This window comes from Nipponia nippon, unplaced genomic scaffold (assembly GCF_047370975.1).
Source record: "Nipponia nippon isolate SJK-2023a ecotype South Korea unplaced genomic scaffold, ASM4737097v1 scaffold_35, whole genome shotgun sequence".
Classification (NCBI taxonomy): Eukaryota; Metazoa; Chordata; class Aves; order Pelecaniformes; family Threskiornithidae; genus Nipponia; species Nipponia nippon.
Genome location: NW_028262353.1, coordinates 986993 through 1007543, shown reverse-complemented (window position 1 = coordinate 1007543; position 20551 = coordinate 986993). Strand labels below are relative to the sequence as shown.

The 20551-nt window shown below is 72.1% G+C and overlaps 3 protein-coding genes across 7 annotated transcripts; all 3 read left to right on the top strand.

Annotated features, from left to right (window-relative positions):
• The first annotated feature begins 1217 nt into the window (after positions 1 to 1217).
• TAMALIN (trafficking regulator and scaffold protein tamalin) lies at positions 1218 to 5317 on the top strand. 2 transcript variants are annotated; one of them, XM_087771419.1, is made up of 8 exons: positions 1218 to 1355; positions 3001 to 3050; positions 3479 to 3533; positions 3899 to 4001; positions 4084 to 4177; positions 4248 to 4314; positions 4396 to 4462; positions 4540 to 5317. In XM_087771419.1, exons 1-8 carry the CDS (start codon positions 1218 to 1220, stop codon positions 4965 to 4967), a joined length of 1002 nt encoding a protein of 333 aa, XP_087627545.1. In that variant the 3' UTR covers positions 4968 to 5317. The 2 variants fall into 2 exon arrangements, with proteins under 2 accessions (XP_087627545.1, XP_087627546.1); XM_087771420.1 differs by lacking the exon at positions 3001 to 3050 and having other exon boundaries at positions 1220 to 1355.
• Positions 5318 to 9531: 4214 nt separating this feature from the next.
• NR4A1 (nuclear receptor subfamily 4 group A member 1) lies at positions 9532 to 14485 on the top strand. Its single transcript, XM_087771397.1, has 7 exons — positions 9532 to 9680; positions 11772 to 12580; positions 12821 to 12950; positions 13066 to 13217; positions 13291 to 13493; positions 13570 to 13748; positions 13845 to 14485. Exons 2-7 carry the CDS (start codon positions 11774 to 11776, stop codon positions 14099 to 14101), a joined length of 1728 nt encoding a protein of 575 aa, XP_087627523.1. The 5' UTR covers positions 9532 to 9680; positions 11772 to 11773; the 3' UTR covers positions 14102 to 14485.
• A 2248-nt stretch (positions 14486 to 16733) lies between these two features.
• On the top strand, positions 16734 to 18964 carry ATG101 (autophagy related 101). 4 transcript variants are annotated; one of them, XM_087771430.1, is made up of 3 exons: positions 16734 to 16858; positions 17580 to 17868; positions 18001 to 18964. In XM_087771430.1, the coding sequence occupies exons 2-3, from the start codon at positions 17617 to 17619 to the stop codon at positions 18403 to 18405; spliced, it is 657 nt and encodes a 218-aa protein (XP_087627556.1). In that variant the 5' UTR covers positions 16734 to 16858; positions 17580 to 17616; the 3' UTR covers positions 18406 to 18964. The 4 variants fall into 4 exon arrangements, with proteins under 4 accessions (XP_087627556.1, XP_087627552.1, XP_087627554.1 ...); XM_087771426.1 differs by having other exon boundaries at positions 16789 to 16944; XM_087771428.1 differs by lacking the exon at positions 16734 to 16858 and adding an exon at positions 16959 to 16991.
• Positions 18965 to 20551: the final 1587 nt, after the last annotated feature.

Genomic DNA, 20551 nt, shown 5'->3' with positions numbered 1-20551 from the left:
GCGGTGCGGGGAGGGGGGCCGCCATCTGCGCTCGCCCCTCCTCGCTTCCCGGCTTTGGCCGCAGCTCCCGGGAAACTCCAACCCCCTCCTGGAGCCGGAGGCAGCGGGAGGCCTGAGGGAACGCTTTTTTTAACGGGAAAAATGGTCTTTGCTGCTCTTTTGGGAAACGTGAGGGGAAAAGAGGTCGGGGATGGCTTGGGCCGGGGGCCAAGTCCTTCCCGGGCCGCCAGATTTTGGGAAGGGGATGGGATGGTCCTCGCTCCCCGCTCAAGGGTTGTGGTTGGGTGCGCCGGGGTGGGCGCTGGGCTCAATCCTGCCCTTTCCCAAGCGCTTCCAGGCCGGAGCAGCTCGGCGCAGTTGCCTCCTGGTAACCCCGGGCGGCCCGTGGGCGGCCGGCTTGGCTGCAGCGCCAGCGGGATTGTTACGAACTGGGGGTTTTTTTTGGCAAATTTTAAATAAACATCTGGGCAAACCCCTCCGTTCCAGCTGGAAAATTCCTGCCGCCTCCCGGTGCCGCGCTATGTGTCCGCAGCAGACGCCGCGCCTGCCTCCGGGAATTGTCCTGTCCCCGTGTCCCTATGTCCCCGTGTCCCCGTGTCCCCGTCCTCGGCGCGGGCGAAGCTCCGGCGGGGCCGGTTTAGGTCCTCCCGTCCGCCCACGTCGGAAGCGGGGCCCGGGGCTCCGGCTGCTCCAGCTTCTGCTTCGAATTAAACCTAAATGCGGCTTTGGGGGGGGGAAGAGCTGGGGCTGCGCGGCTGGCGCCGGGCGCCGGTGCGGCCCCGGGAGCGGCGCGGCCCGGCTCCGGTGCGGCCCCGGGGGAGCGGTGCCGGCTCGGCTCCGGTGCGGCCCGGGGAGCGGCAGAGCCCGGCTCCGGTGCGGCCCGGGGGAGCGGTCGCTCCTGCTCCGGGGAACCCGCTGGTTTCTCCCGTGCTCCCCCCGAGGATCCCGGGCCGGTGCCGCCCCTGCAGCCCCGGGCCCCGCAGCGTCGCCCCGGGGACCCCACACCGGACCCGGGTCCGGGGTGGGGGGGGGGGGCGATGCGGGGCGGGGCTTAACCCTACGGGGGCGTGGCCTGGCGCGAAACGGGCGTGGTTTAGTGCAAAACAGGGCGTGGTTTGGCGGAGAAAGGGGCGTGTTCTCCCGGAGGGGGCGTGTCTGGCACTGGCCACGCCCTCCGCGGGCTGATATAGCGGCGCACGGGGCGGGGCGGCCCGGCCATGACCCTGCGGCGGCTGCGGCGGCTCCGGCCGAAGGAGGAGGATGCGGCGGCGGCGGCGGGCCCGGAGCGCCCCGGCTCCGCCGACGTCTACCGAGCGCTGGCGGTGGCCGGCGGTACCCTGCCCCGGGTGCGGAAGGTAGGGCTGCCGGCAGCCCCGGGCGCGGGGAGGGCGGGGGAGCCTCCCCGGTGCTCCCGGTTTGTGCACCGGCGCCGGTGGGGACGCGGCGCCGCGACCGGTAACGGGCTGGGAGGGGACCGGGGGTGCGGGGTGTCCCCGTCCCGTGCGGCCGCTGGTGCCTGCACCCTGCAGGGCTGCCCCGGTGTCCGCTCCGGGGCTCCTGCCCTGCCCCAGTGCCCTCCCCGGGGTCCCGGTCCTGCCCCGGTGACCCCCCCCAGCCTCTTCTGCCCCAGCATCTCCCCCGGGCGGTCCCATCCTGCCCCACCATCTTCCCAGCGTCCCCATCCCGCTCCAGCGCTGTCCCCTCAAGCGTCATGTCCTGCCCCAGTTCCTCCCCGCCTCCTGCCCCAGTATCTTCCCTGTGCCCCCACCCCGTCCCAGCGTCCCCCCCAAGCCCCGTGCCCTGTCCCAGTTCTTCCCCACCTCCTGCCCTGCAGCTTTCGGGGCGCAGGGACAGGCCCCCACCCCGCTGTCGGTGGCCATGTCACCGGGACAGGAGCGGCCTTGTGGCCCCCAGGCGCTGCCCTGCGGGGAGGGCAGGGGGACGGGGCATGAGGTACCCCGGGGCCCGGTTTGGGGGGACACGGAACCAGCTGCCACCGCGTTGCTGGGAAAGCCCCTCTCCGGTGGCGCTGGGGCTGTCACCGCCCCGACGCTCCCCCCGGCCCCGCGGCGCTTCCTGAGCGTCGGGGGGAAGCGAGAGCGGAGCCAACATCCGGAGCAGAAGTGGCTCTCGCGGCCGCGCTGGCCTGGGCTGGGTCACATGCGGCGGCCTGGCTCCCGCTCACCGGCCGAGGCCACCGCCGGAGACGTCCCCGAGGGGGCTGGGGCGGCCTGCGTCACCTCCCCGTCACTGGGGTGACGTGGGGGCCCGACGTGACGGGCGGCGACTTTTCCTATGGCAAGCGCACCCGATTCTGGTGGTTTTGCACTCCAACGCCCGTGGATGCGTTCGGGACAGCCACCTGCGGGGCTGGTGACACCCACGGGGCTGGTGACACCCGCGTGGCACAGAGCAGAGGGAACCAGGGGCCGGGCCACGTGCCGCTCTCGAGGCACAGCTCATGGTGACGCCGGCCGCACCGTGGCTGCCAGAGCCCAGGGGCCGCGGAGGGGCATTTGGGGACAGCCCTGTCACCTCCTGCCCCGCGGCGAGGGTCCCGCAGTGCCCGGCCGGTCCCTCCGCCCGCCCACGCCTCCGCGCCCTCCACAACGGGGACATTGTCTGGGCCGGGGGGGGAATTTTGCATGAAAAAACCCGACTTTGTGACCACAACAGGGCCCCTCTGTGCCCGGGGCCCCCCCGGAGCGTGGCGTGGGGTGGGGTGCGGCGCGGGCTGACGTCAAAGCGTGGGGCGAGCGCGGAGCAGATGTGAGGGTGGCTTTGAGCACCGATAAAAGCCTCGTTATGCCCGGCCGGCGGGGGGGGCCGCGGGGCGGTGGGTGCACCCGGGTGCTGGTTCGGTGCCGCCTTGGCACGGTGCTCCCCGGGGGTTCGGTGGGGTCCTGATGGGAGAGCCCCTTTCGGCTGTCCCCGGAGGGGGTGGCGGGGGGACGTGCCCCGGGACGGTGTCCCCCGCTGATGGCTCTCCCTCTGCCGCAGGGCGTGGGGTTCAGGTGGGCGTCCCCGAGCCCGTCCCCAGAGGAGCACAGGTAGGGATGGGAGAGCGGGCCCTGCTGGGGGGACACGCAGGAGCGGGGCTGGCGTTGGTGTCCCAGCGGGTCGGGGCTCGGCCCCTCGGACTCCGCTGCGCTCCGGACACCCCGTGGGGGCTGGAAACGGGGCTGATTTTATTGAGGAGCCTGGGGCGGCTGAGAGAAAGGATGGGGACACAGCACCCTGGGGGGCCCTGGCACCCCCAGACCCCACGGGGACCTTGCCCGGCACCCACAGGGCTCTGGCCAAGGCCAGTCTGGGGTCCCAGCCCTGTCCCTGGGCGGGGGTCCCGGCCGTGCCCAGCACAGAGCAAACCCAAACCCCGAAGCAGCGTTTCATTAGAGAAGCGCCCGAGGTCTCGGTGGGCGAGCCGGGGTTGGGGTGCCCGGGGCTCTGCCTCGTCCCTGATCCCCGTGTCCCCCAGGAGGGTGGTGACGCTGGAGAAGAAGTCAGAAGAGACCTTCGGCTTTGAGATCCAGGTGGGTTCCGTGCTGAGCTGTGCCGTGCCGTGCCGAGCCGTGGCGCGCCGCGCTCCCCACCCTCCCAGCCCGCACCTTGCTTTGCATCGAGGGTATTTTTAAATTGTCTCTGAGCCAGGGTTTATTTTTGGCAGTGACGGAGCTGCCTGCTTACCGAAGCCTCCCCCGGCCATGGCGGCGGGGGCGGCCGGGGGGGGCCCCGCTTGGGGCGCAGCCAACTGGGGCGAGACCCCCGGGGCTGGGGTGCTGCCCCGCATCGCCCGGCAGCAATGAAATGCTGCGATTGCCACCTCATGGGTGCTGCCTGGGGGGACCCCGGGGGTCGGGGGGTCCCCGTGCCCCTCACCGCCCCCCCCCCGTTTCAGACCTACGGGCTGCACCACCAGGACAGGAACAGCGTGGAGATGTTCACCTTCGTGTGCCGGGTGCACGGCGGGAGCCCGGCCGAGGCGGCGGGACTCAAGACCGGTGAGCACATCCCCGGGGGGGCCGGGGGGGCCCCGGCAGCGGGGACCAGCATCCCTGAGCCCGTTCCCCCCCGCGGCTCCAGGGGACACGATCACAGGGGTGAACGGGCTGAACGTGGAGGGCATCCGGCACCGCGAGATCGTGGAGATCATCAGGAGCTCGGGCAACGTGCTCCGGTGAGCTGGGAGGGTGCGGGGGGGACCCCGGTGGCCCCTGCCCCCCGCCCTGACGGCTGCTGCCCCACAGGCTCGACACGCTCTACGGGACGTCTGTCCGGAGGGCTGAGCTGGAGGCCCGGCTGCAGTACCTGAAGGTGAGCGGGGGGCGGCTGGGGGGGTCGGGGGGAGCTGGGGACCCCCCCCAGGGTCCTCACCCCCCCTCCGCTTCCCCGCAGCAAACACTCTACGAGAAGTGGGGGGAGTACCGCTCGCTGATGGTGCAGGAGCAGCGGCTGGTGCGGGGTGAGTGGGGACTGCGGGCGGCTGGGGGGGCTCCCCCCGGCCCCCCCTGACCTCCCCGTCGCCGTGTCCCCCGTCAGGCGTCGTGGCCAAGGACCCCAGCATCTACGACACGCTGGAGTCGATCCGCTGGTGCCTGCAGGGTGAGGGGGGGCTGCCCGGCGGCTCCCCCCGCGCCAGCGCCTGCGGCAGCGACGACTCCCTCTACCAAACCTGCCTCTTCGCCTCCGCCGACTCACTGGACGGGGACAAGGACGGGGACAAGGACGGGGACGGCGGGGGTCCCGCGCCCCCACCGCCACGACCCCGGCCGGCCTTGGCCCGCAGCGCCAGCCTCAAGTGCGGCGGGGGGCCGGGGGCCGCGGGGCGGCTGTGGGCCCGGGCCGGGGACCCCAGGGAGGGGGCGGCCGCCCCCCGAAAAGGCCGGCACAGCAGCTTCCGCCGGCGGCTGCTCAAGTTCATCCCGGGACTGAACCGGGCCCTGGAGGAGGAGGAGAGCCACCTCTAGCCGGGGGCACCCCCGGCCCCCCCCAGGCCTATTTATTTATTTATTGCAAGCGGCTGTGCACCCCCCACCTCCCCGGGGGCCGCTGGAAGGAGCTCGGGGTCGGCCCTGGGGGTCCCGGCTCAGCTGCCGGCTGTCGCGGCACCGAGGGACGGACGCGGGGACCCTCCCCGAGGCAGCTCACGAAGCCACCGCTCATCTCAGGAATTGGCCCCCTCCTCGCTGGGGGGCACAGGGGGGCCTGCGTCCCCCCGCCCCGCTTAGGGGCCACGGGGGTCCTGCCTTCCACCGCCCCGGTGGCTTTTGTACCGTGCCGGCACGCTCGGCGCTCGCCAATACAGAGACTTTTTGCAGGGGCGTGTGGCTGTGACTGGGGGGGACAGAGCCCCGTGGGGCTGGGGACAGGCTGGCTGGGGGGGACGTGGCCCCCGGGGGAGCCCACCGGGCCGCAGCCCCCTCTGCCCTCCTGCTGGCCGGCCGGGCCCCGGGCAGGAAGGCCTTGGGGTGACCCACATCACCTCAGACCCCACGTGGGCTCCCGGGGACCCCCGTGTCCCCCCACCCACCGCAGCCCCGGTGCCGTGGGTCGTGTCCCGGCGCTGCGGGGCCCCGGCCAGGCCCTTCCTGCCCTGCTTCCTCCGGCAGCCGGCGGGAAGCCGGTCCCACCCGAGCCCTTCCGCCCACGGGGGCCAGGGTGCCCGCGGGGAGCAGGACGGGCACTGGGGTCCCCCATCTCCCCCCGCTCCCCCCAAAGCAGCATCCAGAGGCCTTGGGGGACACAGAACCCCCCCAGCTGCTGCAGTGAGCACCCACGGGTGCACAGGGGTGGCCTTGCGCAAGGGCGGCCTTGCGCGAGCGCTCTGTGCAAGCAGCCCTCTGCCGCAGGCTCTGTGCCTCAGTTTCCCCTCTGGCTTGTGCCCGTCCCTGGCTGGGCCATTGCGTGTTTGGGGAGCTCCTGCACCCCGCAGCCGGGCCCTGGGGTGTCCGGCCGTGGCTCCGCCGTGGGGGGGCCTGCAGGAGATTTTTGGGGCACGGGGGGCTGCGCTGTGCTGCCGCGGGGCGCGTGCTGCGGGGCTGCGTGTGTGCGTGCCGCGGCCGTGCGTGTGCACACGTGTGCCGCGTGCCTGCACGTGTGCGTGGGGCAGGGCCGCGGGGGAGCGTGGGGTCCGGCCGGCCCCCCGCCGCTCCCCTGCCTTGTCCCCGTTCCAGGACGGCTCCGTGCTTGGACATTTATGGTCTGGCTGACGGAGCCGCGCTCGCCTGCGCGCTGCCAGGGTCGGGGCACCCCGTCACGGCCGTCACGGGACCCCCCCTGCAGCAGCTGCCACCCCACGCCGAGCTTTTTTTAGCCCCGACCTGGGGCTGCGTGCGCCCGGGGCTGGGCAGGCGCTGGCTGGACACCGGGGTCACGCGTGGCACCGGGCAGTGCCGGTGGGGCCGAGGCTGCGGGGTACGGCCCGGGAACGCCCCGCAGCAGCCTGTCATTACCGACAAATATAGGCCCGGGGCAGGGAGCCAGCGCTGGCCACGGGCACCCTGCAACCACCGCCCGGCCCGTGGGCACCCTGCGATCCCCCGACACCCACCCGGCCCCGGCCACACGGGTCCCGGGTGCAGCGGGAAGGGCTGGCTGGTGGCCTCCGTGTCCCCATGTCCTCGTTGGGGCGGATCCGGCACCCCTGGGCCGGTGCGAGCCGGGGTTCCCCCCGTGCACCCCCGTGGCCTTGCCGGGGTGACCGGGCTCGGGTTTCCTCCCCCGGAGCCAGCCGGGCCCCGCGGCCTCTCCCGGGGTACAGCTAATCCCGGTGCGGGGGCCGCCGGTGTCACCCTCCTGCCGCCGGCAGCACCGCCACCGGCTCGGCCACTGAGCGAGGGGTGTGAGGGGCCTGCGGCCGGCCACGCTCTGCGCCCCCGGTGGCCCCGGGACCCCCCCCAATGGCTCCGGGACCCCCAACGGCTCCGGGACCCACAATGGCTCCCGGACCCTCCCCCAACGGCTCCGGGACCCCCCAATGGCTCCGGACCCTCGACAGCTCCAGGACCCCCGGCCCGCCCCCGCCCCGGGGGGCTCCTGGCCGAAGCCCCGGGCTGGCACCGCCTGCGCCCCCCGGGTTGCAGCGGCCGCAGCCCCGGGCCGAGCCCCGGTACCGGCCGCGCCGGTCGCGGGGTGCGGGGACCCCGGCAGGTCCCGGCCGAGCCCGGGGGATCCCCGCGGAGGCGGCTCCGGTGATGCCGCGGGATCCCGGGGACGTCAGCGGCCAGGTGTGACGTCACGGGGCCCCCGCCTGGGGCGGGCGGCGCGCGGCGGCGGGGCCGGGGCCGGAGCGAGGTAACGGGCGGCGGGAGGAGGCGGCGGCGCCCGGCCCCAGGCCGTCACCCCCGGTACCCCCGGTACCCCCGGGCCCCCGCTGCCGGGCTTCCCCCCTCGCCGCTCTCCCGGGGCCGGGGGGGGCCGTGAGACCGGGCAGGGTACCGGCAGCTCCCCCCCCCCGGGCTCGGGCCCCGCCGGGCCGCCCCGCCGCCCCGGGAATGGGCCGGTGCCCGACACGCACCCCCGGGGGGCTCTGCCGCTGCGGGGGCACCGACGGGGGGGGCAGCGCCGGGGGCGTTGCAAAGGGCTGGCACCAACGGGGGGGACATTGCTGGTGGCATCGCTGGTGGCACTAACAGGGGGCACTAACGGGGGGGACATTGCTGGTGGCACTAACGGGGGTGGCACTAACGGGGGGGACATCGCTGGTGGTACTAACGGGGGTGGCACTAAGGGGGGGGACATTGCTGGTGGCACTAACGGAGGTGGCACTAACGGGGGGACATTGCTGGTGGCACTACCGGAGGTGGCACTAACGGGGGTGGCACTAAGGGGGGGACATTGCTGGTGGCACTACCGGAGGTGGCATCGCCCAAGGCTGGCATTGCCGATGGCACTAACGGGGGTGGCACTAATGGGGGGGGGCATTGCTGGGGGGCACTAACGGGGGAGCATCGCTGGTGGCACTAACGGGGGGCACTAACGGGGGGGACATTGCTGGTGGCACTAACGGGGGGCACTAACGGGGGGGACATTGCTGGTGGCATTGCTGGTGGCACTACCGGGGGTGGCACTAAGGGGGGTGGCACTAATGGGGGGGACATTGCTGGTGGCACTAACGGAGGTGGCACTAAGGGGGTGGCACTAATGGGGGGACATTGCTGGTGGCACTACCGGGGGTGGCACTAAGGGGGGTGGCACTAATGGGGGGGACATTGCTGGTGGCACTAACGGAGGTGGCACTAAGGGGGGTGGCACTAATGGGGGGGACATTGCTGGTGGCACTACCGGGGGTGGCACTAAGGGGGGTGGCACTACCGGGGGGACATTGCTGGTGGCACTAACGGAGGTGGCACTAAGGGGGGTGGCACTACCGGGGGGGACATCGCTGGTGGCACTACCGGGGGTGGCACTAACGGGGGTGGGGGACATTGCCCGGGCTGCCCGAGCGGGGAGAGGGGAGCGGGCACGGCGGGCCGGGCCCCCCAAGACCCCCGGTTCCCCCCCGGCAGCGGGTCCCGGCGGGCCCCGGGGGTCCCGCGCCCCCGCCCGCCCGCCCCCGCCCCGCCGCCGGCCCGGCCCGGCCCCGCTCGGGCTGAGCTCATCTTTCCAGCCCGCGGGCGCTGTTCCCGGCGCTGGGCGCCCGCCAGCGGCCGCCGCTCTTTCCATCGCCCCGGCCAGGGTCTCCCCGCCGGGACCGGGCGGGGGGGGCGCGGGGGTCCCGCCGGGGGGCTGCCACCCCGCGTCCCCCCCCGTCCCGGGGTCGGCCTCCCCGGGTACCGAGCGGGAGGAGACCGGCGGTACCGGCAGCGGGGATGCTGAGCACCGAAGATACCGGCACGGGAGAGCACCGGGGATAACGGCACCGGGGGTGCCAGCACTGAGGGGGCACCGGGGATGGGGGCACCGGGGATGGGGGCACCCAGGGGGCACCGGGGGTGGGGGCACCGGGGATGGGGGCACCCAGGGGGCACCGGGGGTGGGGGTACCGGGGATGGGGGTACCGAGGGAGCACCGGGGATAACGGCACCGGAGATGGGGGCACCGAGAGGACACCGGGGATACCGGCACCGGAGATACCGGCACCCAGAGGGCACCGGAGATGGGGGCACCGGGGATGGGGGCACCGAGGGAGCGCCGGGGATAACGGCACCGGAGATACCGGCACCGAGGGGGTACCGGAGATGGGGGTACCGGGGATGGGGGCACCGGGGGATGCCAGCACCGGGGTACCAGCAGCGAGGGGACACCGCGGATACCGGCACCGAAGGGGAACCGAGGATGGGGGCACCGTGGACACCGGTGCGGACACCGGGGCCGACACCGGGGCCTCCCTCCCCCCCGTCCCCCCCTCCCCCCCCCGCCGGCGGCCCCGGGAGCCCCGGGGAGGGGGGGGGGGCGGGGGGCGCCCGGGCTATTTTTAGCCGGGGCCGCGCGGGTATTTTTAGCGCGGGCGCCGCGGTTGCGTCAATGGAACCCCGCGTGCGTCACGGCCGCGCCCCCGCCGGAACCGCCCCCCCCCGCGCCTTCTACGGCGCCGCCGTGCGTCACGGGCCCGCGCGCCGCCCCGCGCGTCACCGAGCGCTTAAGAGAAAGTAGTGGCGGGGCCGGAGCCCGGCGGAGCCCGCGCAGCGGCGGCGGCGGAGCGGGAACCGGAGCCGGAGCCCCGCCGCGCCGGCACCCGGGTACGGGGGCAGCGGGGGCGGGACGTCCCGGGGGCGGCGGGGACGGGGGGTGCGCTCGGGGTCGGGTGGCACCGGCGGGAGAACGGAGGTGCGGCGTCCCGGTGGCACCGGGGGCTCAGGGCGGCGGGCGTCCTGCAAAGGGCGTGGGGTCGGGCGTCCCGGTGGCACCGGGGGGAGCCGGGTCGGGTGTCCCCGGAGCACCGGGAGCTGGGAGCGGCGGGTGTCCCGGTGGTACCAGGGAGAACCGGGTCGAGTGTCCCGGTGCTGCCGGCGGCGAGTTGCGGCGGGCGTCCTGCAAAATGCATGGGGTCGGGTGGCACCGGGGGGGACCCGGTTTGGGCGTCCCGGTGGCACCGGGAGGAGCCGGGTCGGGTGTCCCGGTGCTACCGGCGGCGGGTTGCAGCGGGTGTCCTGCAAAGTGCATGGGGTCGGGCGTCCCGGTGGCACCGGGGGAAGCCGGTTTGGGCGCCCCGGTGGCACCGGGGGAGCCAGGTCGGGTGTGCCGGTAGCACCGGGAGCTCAGGGCAGCAGGCGTCCTGCAAAATGCATGGGATCGAGCGTCCCAGTGGCACTGAGGGGAGCTGGGGCTCGCGAGTCCCGGTGATCCCCGGTGCCACCAGGAGAGTCGTGGGTGCCGGTGGAAGGGACCGGGCTGGCCTGGCAGCGGCTGCGTTTTGGCAGGGCGAGGCGGCAGGTGCCGGCAGGGAGGTGGGCAGCGTTACCCCCCACCGCCGCTGCCGGCTGCTCTCGCCCACCCACGGCCCAGGGCCCGGTGCCAGGGGGCTGCCACCAGCCTGCGCGGGCAGCAACCTCCAGGCCTGGGCACAGGCAGCTGCCTGCACTCCCAAAGGAGGAATCTGCAATTCCTGCCCGGGCCGTGGGCAGCGTGGGGGCCACTGCGGGAATTTGTGCCTGGTCCCACGGGGGGTTCGTGGCAGGGGGGACCCCAAACATCGCCGGCGGGTGAAGGCAAAAGCGTTTGACTAAGGAAGCGGTGACCGCGCCGGGCGCTGCCCGCTGCTGCCAGGCAAACCCCGCGGCGGGCCCGCAGGGAGGGACGAGGCTTTGCATAGCCCGGCCGGGGATTTGCAGCCGGGATTTGCATGCAGGCGAGGAAAGCTGCCACTGGCAGAGCCGGTGTCCCCTGCTGCCATGGCCCCAGCGCGGCCTCGTGCCTCCGGCCGTCTGTGGGGACAGGAGGCAGCCGCAGAGTCACCGTCCCCTCTGAAGCCACCGTCAGAGCCCGGCACAGCCCTGGTCCCCGGCGGACGGGCACAAACCCTACTGGGGCACTGGGAGCGGGCTGGGGACCGGTGCCACCCCGTGGGTGCCAGGGCTGGACCTACACTGGGTATTTTTAAACCTGGCTCCCCGGGCGCGTATCGGCTTTCTGGGCGCCGGTGAAAGCTGCCCGGACTTGGCTGGGGGAAGCCGGGGGCTGGCGGGTGAGCTGGCAGCGGTGCCATGCCGGGGCTGCGGCAGCTGGGGGCCAGGCACAGCGTGACCTTTAAAGGTCTGCAAGATGAATTACATTATCGTCTTGCCATCGGGGTCACTCCTGGCTTGGCTTTCAGCTGGACCCGGGACTCCTGTTAGGTCTTACGTGGGGCCGGATCCATGCCGCGGTGCCGGGGGGCTGCAGGGCCGGGGGTGGGCTCCTCTTCCCCCTGCAGCCAGCGCGTCTGGCTGCGTTTGCGTTTCCGAAAGGCTTCGAAACGGGTGGGGGGGGGAGTCGGACCCTCGAGCCCTGGTTCAGCCCCGGCTCTGGCTTTCCCCGGCCAGCCCGGGGCTCGGGAATCTGCCGGCCGCATTCCTCCCTCCTTCCCTTTCGGCAGCTTTGCTAAGCCAGCGTTTTGGGGAACGTCCTTTGTGCCCATTGGCTGCAGTGTGACCTTTCCCGGGGACGGCAGCGGCCGCCACCGGACAGCCAGCGGCTCCGGGGGTCCGGCTCCGGCCCCGGCCGCCTGCGAGGGGGATCCTGGGGAAGCCCCTGCCGTTTTCACCCCATCTCCATCCTCCGCCCAGGACGGAGGGGCCGCCGGGGGTGGGTGCGGCAGCGTGGTCCCCCTTGACGCCCCGCTCTCTCTGCAGAGATGCCCTGCATCCAGGCGCAGTACGGCACGGCGGGCGCCGGCCCCTGCGAGCGCTGCCCGGCCGAGCTGCTCAGCCCCGAGGGTGGCCGCTTCCCCATGGAGGTGGCCGGCGCGGACCTGGCGGCTGCCCCCGCCCTGCCCAGCTTCAGCACCTTCATGGAGGGCTACGCCGGTGAGTTCGACGCCTTCCTCTACCAGCTGCCGGCCGGCAGCCAGCCCACCACCACCGCCGCTGCCTTCAAGCTGGAGGACTTCCAGGTGTACGGCTGCTACCCCGGCACCTTTGGTGGGCAGCCCGACGAGACCCTCTCCTCCAGCGGCTCGGACTGTTATGGCAGCCCCTGCTCCGTCCCCTCGCCCGCCACGCCGGGCTTCCAGCCGCCCCAGGCTCCGGGCTGGGAAAGCTCCTTCGGGGCGTACTCGACCCCGCCGAACTACGAGGGCGGGCGGCCCTGGGCTGAGCCGGCCAAGGGCGGTGGGTCGCAGCCTCCCTTCTTCGCCTTCGGCCCCCCGGCACCCAGCCCTGGCGGGTCCCCCGGGACCCTGAAGGGGCAGCCAGGCCCCTCGCCCCGCCTGGACCCGCGGCTGCTGGACACGGACGCCTTCGCCCTGGCCCAGGGCTCCCCCGGGGGCTTCGCCGGGCTGCCCCTGGCCCCCGCCTCACCGCTGCTGGAGGGGCCGGCGCTGGCCCCCAGCAAGGCTCGCAGCCCCGGGGCCGGTGAGGGCCGCTGCGCCGTCTGCGGGGACAACGCCTCCTGCCAGCACTACGGCGTGCGCACCTGCGAGGGCTGCAAGGGCTTCTTCAAGGTAAGGGGACCCCCCCGCCAGCCCTGCTGCGGGATGTTCCCACAGTGCTTTGCAGCAGCGGGAGGATGCTGCGGGTCACCCCGGGGAGGGGCAGGGCAGGGAGCGCGGCCCCGGGAGCCCTCCCCACGGATGCGGAGCCGGATGCCGGGCTGGAGAGGGAGGCAGGGGAGGACAGAAGGGCTTTTGTTCGGTGGCTCGGCGCCCCGGGCTGAGCTTGGGCTGCTCCTTCCCCGCCCGCAGCGCACGGTGCAGAAGAACGCCAAGTACATCTGCCTGGCCAACAAGGACTGCCCCGTAGACAAGCGGCGGAGGAACCGCTGCCAGTTCTGCCGCTTCCAGAAGTGCCTGGCCGTCGGCATGGTCAAAGAAGGTACCGGGATCCCATCCTGGGGTGGGGGGGGCCCAGCAGGGGGGGGGGGCCCCGCTCCGCAGCCTGCCTGGCTGCGCTGAGGACAGACACACTCATTGCACGTCCCTCGCCGCAGTGGTCCGGACCGACAGCCTGAAGGGGCGGCGGGGCCGGCTGCCCTCCAAGCCCAAGCAGCCGCCGGACGCGTCCCCCGTCAGCCTCATCACCTCCCTGGTGCGGGCGCACATAGACTCCGTCCCCAGTGCCACCAAGCTCGACTACTCCAAGGTAGGGCCAGTACCACCCCGCACCCTCCCCGGGGTCGCGCCAGGGCCGGATCCTGACCCCGTCCCCGCGGCAGTTCCAGGATTCAGCGCCGTGCCAGTTCGAGAAGGAGGATTCGGTGGACGTGCAGCAGTTTTACGACCTGCTCACCGGCTCCATGGACGTCATCCGCAAGTGGGCTGAGAAGATCCAGGGCTTTGCTGAGCTGCCCAAGGAGGACCAGGACCTGCTGCTGGAGTCAGCCTTCCTCGAGCTCTTCATCCTGCGCCTGGCGTACCGGTGAGCCCCGGCACGGCGCGGCACGGCGAGGAGCCCGGGGCCGTGCCGGGGGGGTGACGCGTGGTTGTGCCTGCAGCTCCAAGCCGGAGGAAGGGAAACTCATCTTCTGCAACGGGGTGGTGCTGCACCGCCTGCAGTGTGTGCGGGGCTTTGGCGAGTGGATCGACGCCATCCTCGAGTTCTCCCAGAGCCTGCACCGCATGAGCGTCGACATCCCCTCCTTCTCCTGCCTCGCCGCCCTCGTCATCATCACAGGTGAGACCCCCCCACCGGTCCCCACCCCGCCACTGTTCCCTTCCCCGCCCTGCGGCCGTCACCCTGGCCTCACGCCTCTGTGTCCCCTCCACCTAGACCGCCACGGGCTGAAGGAGCCGAAGCGGGTGGAGGAGCTGCAGAACCGCATCGTGGGCTGCCTCAAGGACCACGTGGCGGCGGCGGGGGCCGAGCCGGGCCGCCCCGGCTGCCTCTCCAAGCTGCTGGGCAAACTGCCCGAGCTGCGCAGCCTCTGCACCCAGGGCCTCCAGCGCATCTTCTACCTGAAGCTGGAGGACCTGGTGCCACCACCGCCCATCGTCGACAAGATCTTCATGGACACGCTGCCCTTCTGAGCCCCCGGCGGGGGGGCTGCTGCCAGCCCCCGAGCCCCCGGGGACGCCTGGATCAGCCCCGGGGACGCCTGGGGCCCCTCGGGGACGCCCGGGTCCCCCATGTGCCTTCACGGCGCCGGACGCAGACGCACAGCAGCCCCGGTGCCTTTCCCCCCGGGGGGGACATCGCCGGCACGGCGCTCCCCTTCTCCCCTGTAAAAATGCCCCCGTTGTAAATAGCGAGCGGCCGGATCCTGTACAGAGCGGGGAGCGCGGGGACGGGGAGGGGGCTCCGGCCCCCCAGCCTCGGCCCCCTCCCCTTTATATATTTTTTTCTTTTTTTTTTTTTTTTTTTTTTTTCCCTCTTTTGGCCATTTTCTGTATATAAACTTGTACGTACATCGAGAGCCACCGAAAGGGGCTGTTTCTCTCGTGCATCATCCCCCCCCAGTAATATCGTCTATATTTAATATACGGTGATTTGGAGGGGGGGTGGCAGAGTGCCAGGGCTGGGGACAGCCGGGGTGGGGACAGCCGGGGCGCCGGAGCCGCACGTTGCCCATGCCGCTGCCCTTGAACCGTCACTCACCCCTGCGGCGGCGGCTGCCACGGCCCCGCACCTGTCACCCGCCTGATTTATCCTCCCCAAAATAACCGGGAAGCGTGACTGGGTCCCCCCCTCCCGTGTCCCCGGGGCCGCGGCCATTGGCAGGGCCAGCCCTGGCCGGGGCAGGGGGGGACGCGGCGTTTGGGGTCCCCGTGCCAGCCTGGGTCTCAGGGGGCTGGGGACAGGGTTGGGGGTCCCGGTGCGTGGCGGGGGACGCCGGGCTGGCACAGTCCCCCCGCTTGTCCCCGTCTTTCTGCTGGGGACAGCCTGGCCCCGGAGCAAATGTTAACGGGGACACCAAGGGCCGGTGCCGAACAAGGGCCACATTGAGGCGCTGGGCTGGGGGGGCCCCGCGGCGGCGCACAACAAGGGCCCCTCTGTCCCCCCCGCCCCCGCCGTGGGGACAGCGCTGACGCACGGCGGTGCCGCGGCCGGGGGGTCGGTCTGTGGGGGGCCAGGGGAGCCGCGGGGACGGGGAGGGCCACCGGCATGGCACGGCACAGCTCTGCTCCGGCCGTGGGGCAGGAGTGGCCGTGCCATGGGACAGGAATGGCCGTGCCGTGCCATGCCGTGGGGCAGGAATGGCTGTCCCGTGCCATGCTGTGCCGTGCCACAGCTCAGCAGCTGCCTGTCCCAACGTCCATCCCGGTGCCGACCCGCACCCCAAAGCCACCAGGGAGGGCAGCCCCCGGCGCCCCGAGGCCACCGGCCAGGTCAGAGCGGGGTGGCGGGTCCCTGTCCCCTCCCCACGGCACAGGGCTGGCCTCTGCCCACCTTGTCCCCAACCCCGTCCCTGTCCTCAACCCCTTGGCAGGGGCTGCTGCAGGAGGGACGGGGACGATGGTGCCGGCAGGGCCAGGTAAAAATAGCCCGGCGGCCAGCTCCAGCCACGCCGGTTGCCCCGGGGCTGCACGGCACAGGCACATGTGTCACGGTGTGTGCCCGGCCCTCCGCCCGGTGACATGCCACAGCCACAGCCCTCCCTGTTATTTACACCAGGACACGTGGCCCCACGGCGGCGTGGGCAGCCTGGTGCCAGTGCCCCAGATCCCCGTGTCCCCATGCCCCTGTGTCCCCCGTGCCCATCCATTCCCATGTCCCCCTGTCCCCCATGTCCCCTTGTCCATCCATCTCCCTGTCCCTGTGTCCCCCATGTCCCCATGTCCCCGTGTCCATCCATTCCCATGTCCCCCTGTCCCCCATGTCCCTGTGTCCATCCGTCCCCCTGTCCCTGTGTGTCCTCCGCTCCCCATGTCCCTGTCTCCAGTATCCCCTGTGTCCCTGTGCCCCATGTCCCCATATCCCCGTGTCTCCCTGTCCCTTGTGTCCGTATGTCCCCATGTCCCCCCTTTCCTTTTGTCCCCGTGTCCCCCATGCCCCTGCAGTCCCATGTGCTTGTGTCTCTGCCTTCTTCATGTCCCCATATTGGTGTCCCCCATGCCCCTGTGTCCCCCATGTCCATCTGTTCCCATGTCCTCCATGTCCCCCTGTCCATCCATCCCCCTGTCCCTGTGTCCCCCATGTCCCCATGTCCATCCATCTCCCTGTCCCCCATGTCACTATGTTGATCCATCCCCCTGTCCGTGTCCCGCTGCCCCCCATGTCCCTGTCTCCAGTATCCCCTGTGTCCCTGTGCCCCGTGTCCCCCTGTCCCCATGTCCCCCTGTCCCTTCTGTCCATATGTCCCCCCTTTCCTTATGTCCCCTTGTCCCCCGTGGCCCCATGTCCTCGTGTCCCTGCTTTCCCCATGTCCCCATATTGGTGGCCCCGTGGCCCCCTGGCCCCTGCCCGTGTCCTGTGTCCCCACGTAGGTCCCACCGTTGTCCCCTGTTGCCGTGCCCCGCCCGGCCCGGGCCATGGCCCTGCGGGGGTCACCGGGGCCACCGGACCCCAGCCCCGCCGCAGTACCGCCGCGGAGCCTCCAGCCCAGGGGGCGCTGTGCGCCCGGCAGCGCCCCGAGGAAATGAGCCGCTCTGCGCAGTCCAGCTCTGTGGCGCCCGCTCCCGGAACGAACCAAGCGGGGGGGGGGGGAGAGCCGAGGAACGGGGACGGCGATTCCACCCCTAGGGCCGCACCGCGGCCGGGGAACGGCATCGGAGGGCAGACCGTTAACAACAACAAGTGTAGAGTGAGGAAACACGGCTGCTGCGGCGGGAGGCGCCGCCACATCGGTAGGTGGTGTGTTCCCCATCCCCCCCTACGCGGATGGGTCGCTCCACTTCCCTCCTCCCCGCGGTCAGATGGTCGGGCCCGGGCGGTGAGTGCGGGGGCCGGGGCCCGGGAGAGGGGAGCGGGGCCCCGGGGGTGAGGGGGGCCGGGGCCCGGGAGAGGGGAGCGGGGCCCCAGAGAGGCTGAGGGAGCCGGGGCCAGGACCGGGACCGGGACCGGGACCCCGGGAGAGGCTGAGGGGGCCGAGGGTGAGGGGGGCCGGGGCCCGGGAGAGGCTGAGGGGACCGGGGATGAGGGGGGCCGGGGCCCGGGAGAGGGGCCTGGGACCCCGGGAGAGGCTGAGGGGGCCGGAGCCCCGGGAGAGGCTGAAGGGTGCCGGGACCGTGGGTGAAGGTGGCTGGGGGTCGAGGGGGGCCAGGGCCCTCGAGGCTGAGGGGGGCCTGGACCGGGAGCCCTGGGCCCCTGCGAAGTGGGGGGGGCCGGACCGGGATGCCTGGGTGCCTGTGGGGTGTGAGGGAGCCAGACCAGGATACGTGGGTCCCCGTGGGGTTGAGGGGGACCCAGATCAGGACGCCTGGGTCCCTGTGGGGTGGAGAAGGCACACGCAGGGACAGCAGGGTCCCCAGAGCGTGGGTAAAGGGGGTTGGTAGAGGGGCTGTTACCCAGGGCTGCTGCCCAAGCAGGGGCACAACTAACCTCCCCCGACACCCTTCTTTCCCCCAGGACCCGCCGTCGCGCCCACCCCGGAGCCGCCCCCGCCATGAACTGCCGCGCGGAGGTGCTGGAGGTGTCGGTGGAGGGTCGGCAGGTGGAGGAGGCCATGCTGGCGGTGCTCCACACCGTCCTGCTGCACCGCAGCACCGGCAAGTTCCACTACAAGAAGGAGGGCACCTACTCCATCGGCACCGTGGGCACCCAGGACGTGGACTGTGACTTCATCGACTTCGCCTACGTCCGTGTCTCCTCCGAGGAGCTGGACCGGGCCCTCCGCAAGGCTGTCGGGGAGTTCAAGGTAAGGAGCCCCATGGGACCCGGCAGGGCTGAAAGCGGGAGCTTAAAAACCTGCGGGCTGTGCCGTGTCTTCGCCTGCGAGGGGAAGGTCAGTCCCTGGCCTCCCCTGAGCAGAGCCACGTGCTCTCGGCAGGATGCGCTGCGCAACTCGGGCAGCGACGGGATGGGGCAGATCTCCCTGGAGTTCTACCAGAAGAAGAAGTCGCGCTGGCCCTTCTCGGATGAGTGCATCCCCTGGGAGCTGTGGACCATCAAGGTGAACGTGGTGAACCTGGCTAACGAGCAGGAGCGACAGATCTGCCGGGAGAAGGTGGGCGAGAAGCTCTGCGAGAAGATCATCAACATCGTGGAGGTGATGAACCGCCACGAGTACCTGCCCAAGATGCCCACCCAGTCGGAGGTGGACAACGTCTTCGACACCAGCCTGAAGGATGTGCAGCCCTACCTGTACAAGATCTCCTACCAGATCACGGACTCCCTAGGCACCTCGGTCACCACCACCATGCGCCGGCTCATCAAGGACACGCTGGCTCTGTAGGGCTGGGTGCCACCGAGGCAGGTTCACCCCGCGCGGTGGCACCTCTCCGGCACAGCCAGAGAGCTCTTTGTGACAGCGTCTCTGCTTGGATCCTTCCTCTCCGCCTCCAAAAAGCCTCTGCAGGGAGCTGGACTCGGCCTGGCCCTTAATTGGGGGTTGCTGCTGGTTTGGTTTGCACTGCAGGGCACTCGCCCGTCCTGGAGAACCGGCTCGGTGGCTCCCAGGTTGGCTGAGGGGTGGTGAGTCCTCGGGGCGGGAGCTGCCGGTCGGCCCGGTCGGCACGCGCGGCACTGGCACCGGCTCAGCCCTGGGCCCGTGGCCCGGCAGAGCGATGCGGGGGATCAGCACGGAGCGGGGACGGCATCTGAACGGCATCCAGCCCTGCCTGCGGCCGCTCTCCAGCTTGCTCTCCGCGGCGTGGCCAGCACCAGCCTCGTCCCCCGTCACTGCGTGTCCCCCCTGGTGGCACCCTGTCCCTGGGATCGAGCCGCTTCCCTGCGGGGCCCGGAGACGAGCTCGCTGCCTCCTCGGGGGCAAAAATAAAGTATTTCTCCTTTCACGTGGAGTCTCGTCACCTCCTGGCTCCCCACTACGGGCTGAGGGGAAGCAGGCGCCGAGGCTGAGCTGGGGGACCCCACCGCGTCCCTGTGCCCGGGGGCTCAGCGGCTGCCGTGGGGAGAGGCAGGTGGGCAGCGGGATGGGGCCTGACGTCCCTGGGCGTGTGGGTGCTGCCCACCCCCTGGGAGCGACACCCTGAGCCCCCGCTGCCCCCCAGGCGCACCCAGGGGAGGGGATGGGGCGATCCCCGTTCCGTGCAGGACTCTGCACCCCTCCACAGCACCCGGGGGGGAGCAGCCAGCGGGCACCGGCCTCAGCAGGGTGAGGGGGGCCGCGCGGGCGGCTAAGACGGGCCCTGACATCACTTAAACCCTCCCCGTCTGTCGCCGACCCACCACCGCCCCGCGCACCCGCACTCTGCTCTCGGGAGGAAGAGGAGGAGGAGATGAACGCCAGCGCGCAGGCCAGTGCCTGGGGGGACGTGTGGGTGGCCGAGGCCGCCCAAATCGCCGTCGTCCTGGTGCTCTGCCTCGCCGTCGCCTTCGCCGTCTTCTTCCTCGGCTGCAACCTGCTGCTGCAGGCGGAGAGTCTGGCGGCAGCCCCGGCGCAGGGGGAGCAGCGGCCGTCCCGCGAGGCCGAGGAGACCACCGAGGGGGCGTAGGGACTGGCCCGAGCCTGGCAGATGGATGGACGGATGGACAGACAGCAGCGTCTTTGCCCGCAGCATCTTCGATGGCACTTGGGGACGGAGCGGGATGGCGCTGGGGGCCGCAGCGTCCCCGGCTTGTACAGATGGATTAAAAGGCAACGGGGCCAGCGGGGGGGCTGGTGTCCTGGGGCCGGGTCTGGATCCGGCCGTGGGCGCGGCGGCACTGGTAATCCCCCCCGAGAGGATTAGGGGAAACTTTTATTCCCTGTTCCAGGGCTAATCCCTGGGCTGGCGGGGCCGGCGCCGCTGGCGGCTCCGGGAGGGTCTGGGGCCGCACCCCGCCCCTCTGAACCCCTCGTACCCCGGCAGCGGAGATGCCAGGGCCGCATCCTGCCACCCCAAACCCTTTCTCTCCTTCTCCTAGGGATGCCATGACCGCATCCCTCTCCTCCCAGCCCTTCAGCCCCCGCCGGCAGAGACGCAATGGCCGCATCCTACCCCAACGCCGCTGCTGGCAGGGGTCCCCTGGCCCCGTCCTGCCCCTCCCTGCCCCCTTTGCTCTGCCCCGGTGATGCTCAGGCCTGACCCTGCCCCTCCGTTGCTCCTGGGGCTGCATCCTGCCCCTCCATCCCTCTTGCGGACCCCCTCCCCAGCCCTAAGCTGCTCCCAGTCTCCCGCATCTGCCAACAGTGGGGTAAACTGGGGCCACCCCACCCCGGAGTGGGGCTGGTGATGGGGGGGCTTCCCCCCCACCAAAACGGGCCCCCCCACCCCCTTTAAGCCCGCAGCTTTACTGACACCGCCGCAAAGCCCTGCTTAAGGGCCTGGCCCCTGCAGATGCGCCCCCCGCCCGCATGGGGGTCTCCCCGGACGCCCGGGTCCCCTCTGCGCCTCCCCCCGCCCCCCCAGGCAGGCAGCAGCCATGTAAAAGACTCCATA